This window comes from Scardinius erythrophthalmus (assembly GCF_964197995.2).
Source record: "Scardinius erythrophthalmus genome assembly, chromosome: 13".
Lineage (NCBI taxonomy): Eukaryota > Metazoa > Chordata > Actinopteri > Cypriniformes > Leuciscidae > Scardinius > Scardinius erythrophthalmus.
The window spans coordinates 39,088,201-39,101,484 of NC_138233.1; the positions used below are offsets into that span (position 1 = coordinate 39,088,201).

General features: G+C 40.1%; 2 protein-coding genes across 4 annotated transcripts in view; one reads left to right on the forward strand and one right to left on the reverse strand.

The window, feature by feature from the left end:
• ergic1 (endoplasmic reticulum-golgi intermediate compartment 1) overlaps positions 1 to 3,137 on the forward strand; it is a 39,547-nt gene extending 36,410 nt beyond the window's left edge. The window contains exon 11 of the transcript XR_014031389.1: positions 2,919 to 3,137. The gene's annotated coding sequence lies outside the window, so the exon portion shown is untranslated. The remainder of the gene's footprint in view (positions 1 to 2,918) is intronic.
• Positions 1 to 13,284, reverse strand: part of flt4 (fms related receptor tyrosine kinase 4) — a 99,183-nt gene that overhangs the window by 5,673 nt on the left and 80,226 nt on the right. Inside the window, exons 15-29 of one of the 3 annotated variants that reach the window (XM_081383136.1) lie at positions 11,894 to 12,025; positions 10,643 to 10,749; positions 10,245 to 10,380; positions 8,786 to 8,890; positions 8,588 to 8,701; positions 7,365 to 7,453; positions 7,119 to 7,239; positions 6,292 to 6,392; positions 4,797 to 4,919; positions 3,562 to 3,673; positions 3,370 to 3,469; positions 3,192 to 3,297; positions 2,221 to 2,333; positions 1,057 to 1,177; positions 882 to 967 (exon numbers count right to left, since the gene is read on the reverse strand). In XM_081383136.1, the coding sequence (XP_081239262.1) occupies positions 882 to 967; positions 1,057 to 1,177; positions 2,221 to 2,333; positions 3,192 to 3,297; positions 3,370 to 3,469; positions 3,562 to 3,673; positions 4,797 to 4,919; positions 6,292 to 6,392; positions 7,119 to 7,239; positions 7,365 to 7,453; positions 8,588 to 8,701; positions 8,786 to 8,890; positions 10,245 to 10,380; positions 10,643 to 10,749; positions 11,894 to 12,025 (1,666 nt within the window). Of the gene's footprint in view, positions 1 to 877; positions 968 to 1,056; positions 1,178 to 2,220; positions 2,334 to 3,191; positions 3,298 to 3,369; positions 3,470 to 3,561; positions 3,674 to 4,796; positions 4,920 to 6,291; positions 6,393 to 7,118; positions 7,240 to 7,364; positions 7,454 to 8,587; positions 8,702 to 8,785; positions 8,891 to 10,244; positions 10,381 to 10,642; positions 10,750 to 11,893; positions 12,026 to 13,284 lie in introns of all 3 variants that reach the window. The other 2 variants (XM_081383138.1, XM_081383137.1) reach the window with 2 other exon arrangements.

The following is a 13,284-nucleotide window of genomic DNA, read 5'->3' on the forward strand; positions in this document are numbered from 1 at the left end:
TTATGATGGATAGATGCACTTTTATGATGGACAGATGCACTTTTATGATGGACAGATGCACTTTAATGATGGATGGATGCACTTTCATGATGGACAGAAGCACTTTTATGATGGATGGATGCACTTTTATGATGGACAGAAGCACTTTTATGATGGTCAGATGCACTTTTATTGTGGATAGATGCACTTTTATGATGGATAGATGCACTTTTATGATGGACAGATGCACTTTTATGATGGACAGATGCACTTTAATGATGGATGGATGCACTTTCATGATGGACAGATGCACTTTTATGATGGACAGAAGCACTTTTATGATGGTCAGATGCACTTTTATGATGGACAGAAGCACTTTTATGATGGTCAGATGCACTTTTATGATGGACAGAAGCACTTTTATGATGGACAGAAGCACTTTTATGATGGTCAGATGCACTTTTATTGTGGATAGATGCACTTTTATGATGGATAGATGCACTTTTATGATGGACAGATGCACTTTTATGATGGACAGATGCACTTTAATGATGGATGGATGCACTTTCATGATGGACAGAAGCACTTTTATGATGGATGGATGCACTTTTATGATGGACAGAAGCACTTTTATGATGGACAGATGCACTTTTATGATGGATAGATGAACTTTTATGGTCTTCAAAACAGAAACGGCCATTTACTGCCATTATAAAGCTTGGAAGAGCCAGGACATTTTTTAATATAACTCTGATTGTGTTCGTCTGAAAGAAGAAAGTCATATACATCTAGGATGACTTGAGGGTGAGTAAATCATGGGCTGATTTTTTTTTTTTATTATTTTTTATTAACCCTTTAATGATGAAAGCTGATCACTCACACACGATAAATGATTCACCTACTTTTTCAGCATGGCTCCTCTGTGCTTGTGTTCAAACCTCTCCAGCTCATCTGAAGCCAACACCATCCCACTGTCCGTCTGGCTGTCCTGTAGACACACAAACACGCATGAGACCACACAGATCCTGACATCCTTCAGCCAATAAAGACTCGATGTACTGGAGGTCTCGGTCGTACATGATGTGTCTTGTGTGATGTCATTTCCAGGGGAAGCTCCTCGAAGGTCTTGACTCGCGGGTGACACGAGCTCGAGGCTCCCACCATGATGCACCCCGAGAACGGCACGCAGTTGTAATATCTGGACACAGAGAAGCATGTAGACTCATAAGTCTGCAATATGTTGGTCTAGAGATTGTTACTGAGATATCTGCCTAAGAATATACATGAGATGTTTTTACTGGTTTCAAGAAAGGTATTAGCACACCTCTCTTCAATAAGATGATTTATCATTCAAAGATATTTTTTTAGGTTTGTTCAAATCCCTACTAACATTAATTTTACCCTGTAAAGTCTGCTGTCTCATATCTGATGCACAGATTTATGAGGCCTCTAAATGATCAAACCTTTGGGTAACACTTTATTTTACAGTGTCCTTGTTACATATGTGACATGTACTTACCATAGTAATAACAGTAAATTATGCATAATTACATGCAACTAACCCTAATCATACCCTAACCCTATAGTAAGTACATGCAGTTTATTAATATCACTCAGTACTTAAATGTGTAATTACACTGTAACAATGGCACCTTAAAATAAAGTATAACCCAACTTTGCTGTCGACACAATCTCCTCCGGTCCTTCTGTGTCTGAGTGATAGTTTAGACTTTTTTAACAAGTGAAAGTTTTTTAGTGTAATTGTACAGACGTCCTCCTTCAGCTCGATCTTCACGTGTGTTTCTGCTGTCAAATCTGACCTGCATATCAAATATGATCATCAGGCTTTTGAGGAAGGTTTATTTGTTCATCTCTCAGTCATCACTGTATTGCATTTTATGTTTTAAAACTACAGATCATAAAACTAAGCATCATCTTAGACATATTATTGGCAGATGTAGTGACGACTAATATTTATATGCATTTTAAGATCTCATTGATTTCCATTACAAGCATGAGAATTTCATCTTACTTTTTGTATATTTGTATAAAAACAGCATATTTTTGCTCAGTTTCGGCCTCTGAATAAAACAGGGTTTTTTCCTCCATATTCTCACTATATCAGAATATAAGAGCCATAAAACTTTAATGGAAACTTTAAAAGTTTCAGGCCATTATGTGATCCCTCAGTCCTGCCAGGGTTGGGATAGCGGTCGCTGATGAAGTGAGATGCGAGTGTACCGTGTGGACAGTGTGTTGCAGGCCAGTCGGATCTCCTCCTGTGATGCTGGGCGAGAGGAAGCTTGTGAGAAGCCGTCGTCCTCTGAACTCTGAGACACATTGAACGGGATTTCCTAAGAAAACAGACAATGCATTTCACTTAATTTTCTAGAGTTTCAGAGATACTCTAAGCCAGTCGCCTCGCCAATTTGGTCCTGGTCAAAGTCGCTCAGATCTTTATTCCTGCACAATTCTCCGTCATCCAACACGCTGATTACAAGAACTGACTGTTTGCAGACCATCTGATCTAATCAGACCTAAATATGTGACTTTAGGAGATGATCTCAATATGATATAGTGACGGCCCACATCTGGGCCGTACGAAATCCACGTATACCAGATGTGGTCCGGATCTGGGCCGACTCTATACTGCTGTCTGGGGCTTCACCTGTGATAAGTCATAATGTTTTGGCTATTCTTTCAGTATTATAAACAGCTGCCTTGTAAATAAATCTGTCAGGACCACTATCATCAAATACGATTGACAGTTAGCATACAGTTAGGATTGGCGGTATGGCTCTGTTCTGGGCAAGCATGGATAAGAGCAGCAATAACCCCGCTTAGGGTGAACAGAACAGAACCAGCATGAATGTATTGCAGATATCATGCATTCAAGATTTTAAAGTACAACATAATTTGAGAATTTATTCTGATTCGAGGGGAATAATGCCGAATCCTGACTGGGCGAGAGGAGGAGCTGGGGATGGAGGAGGGTAAAGCGCTCCTGAGAAACGCGATAGCTCCTGATAATACTGAAGGAGCTTGTAGATGAATACGGTGATAGGCGTCGTATTCCTAGGAGGACGTGGATCAGCTGAGAGTCACTGATGCGAGCTTGACTAACGTGACCCGCCAGAACTGACGCTACGCTTGATCAGGTAAAGTGTGATGCTCAGATATTATTATGCTAGATGTGGTGTTTGTTTCCTCACCGGTAGACTGTTTTCCTGCAGCAGATCTCCCAGGATCTCCACCAGAGCCGGAAACATGGGTCTCTCCCTGGGCTCGCCCTGCCAGCAGGCCAGCATGATGCCGTATCTGCCAGAACACACACACGTCAGAGCACTATGTATGACGTCAAACACACACAATCATCAGGCCAGCGCTCACATTTCAGGGGACGCATTGTCCGGTGCCCTCATCCTGGTACCGTCTTTGAGTCGTTTGCAGAAGTCTTCATCGATCTGGAGGCCCGGGTATGGAGACGCTCCTGATGGGACAAGGTTCAATCAAGACTCCATAGATGATTTACAGAGAGAGCACTGTATGTTGAATAGGCATAGGCCTGTGAAAGACCCTCACCCAGAGAGAAAATCTCCCACAGCAGGACTCCGAACGACCAGACGTCACTCTGAGTGGTGTAAACTTTATCGAAGATGCTCTCCGGAGCCATCCACTTCAGAGGCAGTCTGGCCTGCCAACACAGACAACACTTCACTGTGAGAGAACACTCTCGGCTCAGGGTCCTGGAGCTCAAGCACTGAGCTGGGCAAGCATTCATACCCAGAGTACGTCATGCAGAAACACTACTGGTATTGAACTCGTTCCTAATGATTTTTATTTAGTATGTACTAGGGTTGCCAACTTCAGAAAAGAAAAATACGGGACAAGTGTGGTTCTTTACAGGAAAATAAGGGACAATCAAAATATTTTTAGTACTGTATCACACAGTAGATGTTATCTTAGGTTTGTATGTGTTTAAAAGGTTCTCAGACATAACCACATTTGTTTTGCTTAACCTAATTATGTACAATTTAATTCTGAAACAGAAAGCTTTTGTAACATTATACACTACATTTGTAAGAAATTAAAGAAAGTAATAGCCTACTTTTATTCAGCAAGGACGCATTAATCTCCTTTGAACTTTCTATTCATCAAAGAATCCTGACTCTTTTTTTTTAAACATTAATAATAATCAGAAATGTTTCTTGATCGTTCCCTCAGGTAGATTTCATGTTTTCTTGCGTGACTGGATGAATGTTGGACTCGTGAACAATAATCACGTTGTTTGAATTCGTTAAAACTGATTTGTCGAAATCAAAACGCGGAAAGTGAAAGGGATTTGCCGTTAACGCGAGTCCGGATCGAACCGGGAACAACCAGACAGCAGAGGATTCTGTTCACAAAGCAAACAACGATTTGTCCCAAAAGAATGATTAATTCTCAGTTTAGAGTTTGTTACTGGTATGGTCTGATGCGAATGAGTGTGGGCTGTGATTGGATGATGCGGTGTCGTGATCGTTCCCAAGTGTCGTGTTGCTGTTGTAAGAGTCAGTGGTCAGATCAGCATAGCAGTCGATAAACAGGACACGGGAGGTCACGGCTAATCACACGGCTAATACGGGACAGTTGGCAACCCTTGTATGTGCTGAATGTTGCTCTGGCCTTTACTGCAATGCTGAATCTCATGTGGGCTCACGTTTAACATGTAATGTTATTTTCATGACACTTAAACACTTTTCCAGTGGCTGACCCTGCTGTACACTAGAGATCTTTCTGGATCATGCTCATGCTAACAGTCGAAGGGTTTCTCTTACATTGCCTTTGCGCACGTAGTCAGGGTCTTTGTAGATGTCACGCGCTAAACCAAAGTCACAGATCTTCACCACGTTGCTCTCGGACAGGAGGATGTTGCGGGCCGCCAGGTCTCGGTGAATACACTGCCACAATCAGAGCCAAACCAAGATCAGTGACCACCTCTGTACCTTACAATAGCTCAGCAAATAAATCTATACTAGAGAGTAAAGTTCGTCAGGACAAATTTTCATGTTGGCTTGACAAAGCCTTGTCTGAAAGTTTTACAAGCTTCCTAGTATGTTTTATCATGTTGCTTGAAAGTTTTATCATGTTGTTATCATTTCTTAGCAAGAGCCTATAATTTTTTTGTTCATTGTTAGCATTTTTTTTTTTTTTTGTTGCAAGCGTGATTTAACATTTTGCTTGCATGTTTTAAGAACATTGCTAAAATGAATTAGCACATTGCTGACATGATTTAACATGCTGCTAACATGTTTTATCACGTTGTTAGCACGTTTTAGCGCATTGCTGGCATGAATTAGCATGTTGCTAGCACAAATAAGTATGTTGCTAGCATTATTTAACATGTTGATAGCATTATTTAACATTCTGCTAGCATGTTTTAACATGTTGTAAACATGAATTACTATATTGTTAGCATGTTTTAACACATTGCTAGCATGAATTTGCATTTTAATAACATTTTAACACACCGCTAGCATGATTCACATGTTGCTAAGTGTTTTAACATGTTTTTATCTTGATTTCATACATTGCTACCATGATTTAACATGCTAACATGTTTTAGCACACTGCTAGCATTTTTTTACCACATTGCTAACATGAATTAGCACATTGCTAATATGATTTATTATGTTGCTAGCATGAATTAGCATTCTTGCTAGCATGTTTTTAGCATGTTTTTTTACATGTTTTAACACATTGCTAAAACGAATTAGCGGGTTGCTGGCATTATTTAACATGCTGCTAGCATGTTTTAACACATTCCTGCCATTAAATAGCATGTTGCTAGCATGAATAAGTATGTTGCTAACATTATTTAACACTTTGCTAGCATGATTCAACATGTTGCTAGCATAATATAACATGTTGCTAACATGAATTACTATTTTGCTAGGATGTTTTAACCCGTTGCTAGCATGATTTTGCATTTTAATATGTTGTAACATCGCTAGCATGATTTAGCATGTTTCTAGCATGTTTTAACACGTTGCTATCTTGATTTAATACTTTGCTACTATGATTCAACATGCTGATAACGTTTTAACAAATTTGCTAGCATGAATTAGCATTGGAGCTAGCGTGTTGTAGCATGTTGCTAGCATGTACTAACTAAGCTAGTTGCTAGGTTTTGCTAGTGATAGACACTTGGTAGGTGAGTTTAATAGTACTCTACTAGAGATCTTAAGTCACTGAAACATAATCCATAACCCGCTGAGTGTGACTGAGGATCATCAGAGAGGTGGAGCGGGAGTAAGATATACAGTAATGTACCTTACGAGACGCTAGAAACTCCATTCCTCGCGCGACCTGAAAGCTGTAGCATATCAAGTCCTCTATCGTGAGCGGGGTCTTCCAGAGATCATCCACCGCAGCTGGGGAAATATTGAAGAGTTTACATAAGTAAGCTCTCAGGAGGGTAACTTAATAATCAATGATTCCTCAAGTGGGCCGAGTGCTTCTGAGGAGCCGTCCTCAATGTGTTCATGATGATCTGCTCTGCTAATACGGCTCAGTCCCTCCTTTAGTTTCTCATTAAGCTCTTTACAGCCCTCTGTGGGATTCCCACATGATTTATGATGCCTTCATGTGCTATCGGAAAAGTCCCACTCCCCACTTCAGGAGTCGTAATTACGAGTATGTCACGTTCAAGTGCTTTGTTGTCGAAAACATGAAACCCAGGTTTACTGGAGCATATTTTAAAATTCAACTACATGCCATTATCCTTAAAAAAATCCGCATCAAATCATCACTGACCGAAATGACAAGCATATTAACAAGTTGGCTGTATTTAGATAAAAGAATGAAACCTATAATTTGCTACAGAAATCGTGCGCTGCTCTTCTCTGCCATGTGGCGTTGGCCCCTTACAACTCGGACACTTGCGTTTCCCAGTTGTAATTACAAGTTTCCGACTATGAAAAGTTGCCCTGATGATACATTTACGATGTTTCCAATAGCACATGACCGCAGCATTAGATCCGGCCCTATATCTTCTTTCCGATCACCTATTATCAAGGAGTATATTAATTACTCATCAGTTATGTATGTAAGATGCAGGGCTGTGTAATCTCTCAGTGTGTGTGTGTATTGTCCCTCACCGCGAGACTGTGCCGCCGCAGGGCTGGTGTTGGAGGAGCTGGACGCCTGATGCTCAAGCTGACCGGCCTGACCCGCTTCTATCATGCGGCGCACCTGACTCTGGGTTTTAGGAGAACGATCCTGCAAACACAAGCTCATGTTACACCACATCTCATTGGAGTTAACACGGATTGTCGTGCTGTTGTAAGAGGAAGCATATATGCATTTCATCCTGTTATAAAAGTGAGCATTTCCGTCTCTCTCACCCTGTATGGTAAGAAGAACTCCCTCTTGGCACGCAGGAAGTTGGAGAGATTTCCATATTTACAATATTCCACTATAACCATGAGAGGACCTGACAATCAGACCAAGCACAGAGGTTTAGAAACAAGTATGGAAGGATGCAGCAGACAAATACTTAATGTTTCTATATCTGGATCACCAAACCCAGACAGCAACGTAGTGTCGGCCCAGATCCGGGCCACATCTGGTACACGTGGATTCAACGCGGTCCAGATGCGGGCCGACACCGTGGCTACATTCAGCCTTTCAGTCCAATTCTGCATATCCGATTGAAATCTGATCAGATTTATTTCAGATTTTTTACAAATCCATTTCGAGCTACATCCATATGTGGCTTAAAATCATATTCAAATCACATTTCTGGAAATCCATTTCAGTCTGACCGCTCAGATCCACGTGGTTTATGTGACTTTACAACGCTAACCAATTCGTACGAATTCGTACGAGTGATTAAAAGGTGGCTAAAAAGGTGGATAATTCAAACAAATCATACGAATTCGTACGAGTGATTAAAAGGTGGCTAAAAAGGTGGATAATTCAAACAAATCATACGAATTCGTACGAGTGATTAAAAGGTGTCTAAAAAGGTGGATAATTCAAACAAATCATACGAATTCGTACGAGTGATTAAAAGGTGGCTAAAAAGGTGGATAATTCAAACAAATCATACGAATTCGTACGATTTGTCTAAATCCACGTGAGGGTGGGTTTAGGGGCGGGGTCAGGGGTAGGTCATTCGAACAAATTCATACAAATTGGGCAACTCGTAAAATATGTACGATTTAGCAAATTGAGGTCGTATTGCCGTGAGATCGGGTTGGACTTTCTCACGCCACATAAATCGTAGAACGTCAGACGTTGTTATAGCAAACATGCTAAACATTTCCATGTTGTAAAATATAAAACATTACTATTGCAAACTCGTCCATGTTGTGGTTTTTGTTGTAGTTTTTGACGCCATTGCCATAGAAACCAATGCAAATATTCCAGAGAACGAAAGAGCTGCATGGACACACACACATCGGATCGAGCAGTTGCGATACACTGTGTGGACATCATTAGTTTTAGATCATCATTTCAATCGGATACACAAATAATCGGATTTGGACTGGCAATCTGAACGTGTTGCTGTTTGGGAATCTGCCTACAGGAACAGAAGTATCTGTTTTATGATGGATTCTCCTACCGTTGGGTTTGGTAGAGGCTCCGAGAAGGTTGACCACATTGAGATGGTTTCCAATATGAATGAGGATCTTCAGTTCTGACATCAGCGCTTTGTGTTCGCTGGCTGTGGCTCCCTCTGTCATACACAACACTTCAGTAAACACATGTGAAAGTCAGCGGGCATTTCTGTATTCTCTACGGTTATTGGGTGAGACTGAACCTTTCAGCATCTTCACAGCCACGGTGTTTGAAGAGGTTATCTTGTCGTGTCCAAACATAGAGGCTTCGATGACCTTCCCGAAAGCTCCGTGCCCGAGCACCTTCCCTGCAAACACGGACACAGAAGAAGTGTTGCTAAAACAAACGTTTCACTATTCATCATGAGAGTAGAATGTGTGTGCATCCCAAAACAGTACGGTGAAAATTATTATTAAACCTGACTGAATAAATCTGACTGCTTTACTTTAAATAACTCGGGTAACAACTGTGTTCCAGTTAACTGGAAAGTTAAGTCCTTGGGGCTTATTTGCATATTCATAGAATGGCGCATAATAAATGAGGCAAGGGTGTCGAGTTACATTCAAGATATTTTAAGGCATGAAGACATTTTTTTCACAGAAAAAACTTTTAAATATGTAATTTTGGTGATCAAAGATGAGTTTGAAGGGATAAAATGATGGGACTTTAAATTGTTCACTTTAAAACGTTTAAACCCTTAATTCCTATTTTAGAGGAATATTGGTGAAATTCTGTCTACAAAAATGATGTGAATGTAAATGAAGTGAACCTACAACTCCTAATGCACATTAATCTAGTTCAGCATTTACTGTGAACCGCTCTGAGAACATGCTATTATGAGCAGCGCGTGTGTAAATGAACACCGTGTCGCTCTTCACTCTGAAACACGCAGCGCAACAGACTATATGCTTCTTTAAATCACTGCCTTTGATTTGATCATCTCGATTTGAGGAGATAATCTGCTATTTCAGTTTCATTTAGATTAATTGTGCAGTCCCATTTTTTTTTATGTTAAATTTGATTCAATTATTAGTTTTTCATCAACTCACAAACGATCTGCATTTCCCTCAAAAATCACATTCCAATAGGATTCCTAAATGTTGATTTAAAGTCCCCCTGTGGGGAAAATCCAGCTTTTAATGTTGTTTATGTGTCTGTGTGGTGTTTTTAATCTGCTTTAAGACAAAGCATGTGTAAGTTCATAAGTCGACAGCATTGCTGAGTATTTTCTCCTTAAAACTGCAGTGAACCAAAGACAGGCTCAAACACACGCTTTGAAATCGCTGGTGTTTCTGATGTCACAAACTACCTTGTAACCAATCAGATCAACGTGTGATCGTCAACCAGTGGATCTCTGAGCTGAGTGAGTGAGTGAGGGAGTGAGTGGAGGCGGGGCTCATTTGCATATTCATAGAAGGGTGTAGAGTTACATTCAAGCTATTTTAAGGCATAACTAAAAAAAAAACATTTAAATATGTAATTTTGGTGATCAAAGATGAGTTATAAGGAATACAATTTTTGACTACAGGGGGACTTTAAGACTCCCCTGAAAATATTTTTAAAAACGCTTCACTTCTGGGATACCAGCCATGAAGGCTCTGTATTTGGGCCGATCTGAATCCTGCATGAGAGCTGTTGAACTGAAGGGTCAGTGACAGTACCGAGGCGCAGCCGGTCTCTGGAGATCTCCCACTGGCTGGAGTCGTAGGGCAGGTATTCACACTGCTCCTCCAGCGGCACTTCTCCCGGGTCCATGATGATGGACAGATAGCCGGTCTTGATATCAGCCGGGTTCACCTGCAGGACAACATCATAACCATTAGTTCTGGATGATCCCGCAGCCTATAAGAGGAGCGAGCCCGAGGCCTGCAGAATCGCTGACTCCGCTACTCATGCTGATTTGGTTTTGCTCGTATGTTGCACTGAAGGCAAGGCATTGTTGATGTAATTGCATATTGTTATTGAAAGGCCTTGCAGGCATCACTGTGCGCTCCTCGAATTGCTACATTCTTGAATAATGCAGTTGTGACTTGGATGTGAAGAGAAAGACTGCACTGACCCGCTTCACGTTGCAGAAGATGACGAGGAGAAGGACCCAGAAGAAGATGGCGATGACTCCCGTCCCGATGAGAATCACTATTTCTACATTGGTCTTGTCATCAGAGCCTGGCAGACAAAACATGTTATTGTGTTAAAGCTTAGAAACGAACATAAAAGCTCACGTCTTCTAAAAATGATTTTTCTAATTACATGTAAAAGATCCAGTGTTTGTTTTGCAAAATCAAAATTCTCATGATAAAGTGTGACAAATACGATTTTCTTGCCAATTTGTTGCTTGTTTTTACTAAAATTATATTTTGAACAAATCAAAATTATATTCCATGCACTAATATTACATAAAAGGGGGTTACAGTTGCCTAAAACAACATATCCAACGTTTTTTTTATTTTTTATTATATTATTATATATTATTTAAATTATTACGTATTTCATGATTTTAATATTAAAATATATTAATACACTAACATTTAAATGGTAAAGAAGAGATGCATGAAGGTTATAAAAGACTAAATACGTTTAAATTGCTCAAAGTTTAAAAAGTTCAAAAGGTGTAGTTTAAGGGTACGTTCACACGACAACGATGTATCTTTGTGTTTTTCCGCATACAAACGACAATGTTGTCAAAACGATCCCCTTTCGCACGGATCCATGAAAACGTCTCAAATCGCTGTATTCTGCTGCCAGGCCAGTAGATGGCGATGTCTATTTGTAAAGAAACACTACACACCTGAACACGTAATATGCATGTACATGACATCACCATTTGCACGAATTCACTTTTGTGTTGTTTACATGAAGACGATAACGGTATATTTTTCAAAAACTTGAACTTTGAAACCCGTTTTCATTAGTTTGTGTTTTCAGTCCCCCAAAACGCTGCTGTTGTGTGCATGAACGGTTTCTGTTTTTAGTTGAAAACAATGTCATGTAAATGCCTCATTAGTTAGAGAAGAGTTAGGGTGTAGTACTTAACATTAGCTTAATATTTAAGAATAGAAGTCAATGGGTGAAGCGCCCATAAATCAAAAGTGTGTGTTAGTCTGTGTATGAGCTTGTACCTACTGTTTATGCTCTACTAAATGACTTCCCAGACAGACACATAGTGTCGGCCCAGATCCGGCCCGTGTGGAACCCATGTGTGCCAGATGTGGGCCGGATCTGGGCCAACACAATGTTGCTGTCTGGGTTAAACTGAAGGGCAAGGCAGAAGAGTGAACTGTATCCTACAGCGCCACCTAGAGGATCTCACCGATGACGGACACCGTGGCCGAGGACTGAACGCAGCCCCTCTGGTTGCAGGCGGTGCAGGTGTACAGACCGGCGTCTTCCTCTCGCACTCGCTGAATGCTGAGAGTCCGGTTGGAGTCCTGAAGCAGGATCCCTGTACACATCCACAAAACTGTCAAACACACAATCTGCCGGCTTTCTTGCAGCGCTCTTCTGTTTTCTGGACTGTAAGTTCTGTGATATTCTTCAGTCATCAACACCTTCACTATCTACCCCTGAATTGGTTCAACGAGAAACGGGGTACAATAAAGCAGGCCAACAATGTGAATGAGTGAGCTCTTAATGCATATGAATTGGCCCTCTTAAAAAAAATAAAGGTTCCAAAAGAGGGTTTGATTCCACAGAAGAAACATTTTTGGTTCCTCAAAGAACCTTACAGTGATCAGTTCACCCTCATCCTTCCCTCGGGTCATTTTGACCCGAAACTCATTAAAAAACTAAATAAATAAAATTTAGCGTGCATCAGAAGGTCCAAGACCCCAGGACTTGAAAAACACAAAACACACACACACACAAAAAAAAAGAAATGGATTCGAGGAGTTTTGTGGTTTAAATTTAAAAAAAGTAACAAATCCTTACCTCGAGGGTCAATTTGACCCCCTTAAAACTGAAAACTAAAAATGCCCAAAATTCAAACTAAAAATGCTGAAACTTCACCACAGAATGATTTTATAATGTCTACATGTGTATCTGAATGCATACTGAAGTGAACTGACTTTACGACCCAGAGGAACAGCTCATTTGCTCCATATAGAGCTATAAGCCCATCTAGTGGATAGAGTTATGAAATACCATGTTATATTATTTATTTTCCACAAGAGGTCAGCAAAGACTTCCAATGTAAGATATTTTGAGCTGAATTAAAAGGGTTATGCATGAAATAGTGAGTTATTTTGAATTTCAGTTGAAAGAATGTGAGGAATGTGCTTAAATTACTATTGATTTATTATTTATTGATCAAATCTAGTAATTTAAAGGTAAATAAAATTAAAAAATGACAAAAAAATCTCCAAAAAATTGCATTCAAAAATAGAAGAAATATTATCAAAATTAAATAAAATAAGCTTTCTGGACACAAAAAAAAATTAAGTCTAATTTTAGGGCTTCGGGTCATTTTGACCCGTGAGGGAAAGATGTGTTACACAGTGTGAGGGAAGGATGAGGGTTAAATGAACCAGTGAACCTTTTGTGCATTTGAAAGGTTTCACAGATGTTAAAGGTTCTTCATGGAACCATCAATCCTAATAAAGAACCTTTACTTTAAGTGTGTGTTTGTGATCAACTCTAAATCCACTGACTTTTCTGTCCTCTGTTCTTTGTCGAATGACTCAAAATCAAATCCAAGACGTCCTG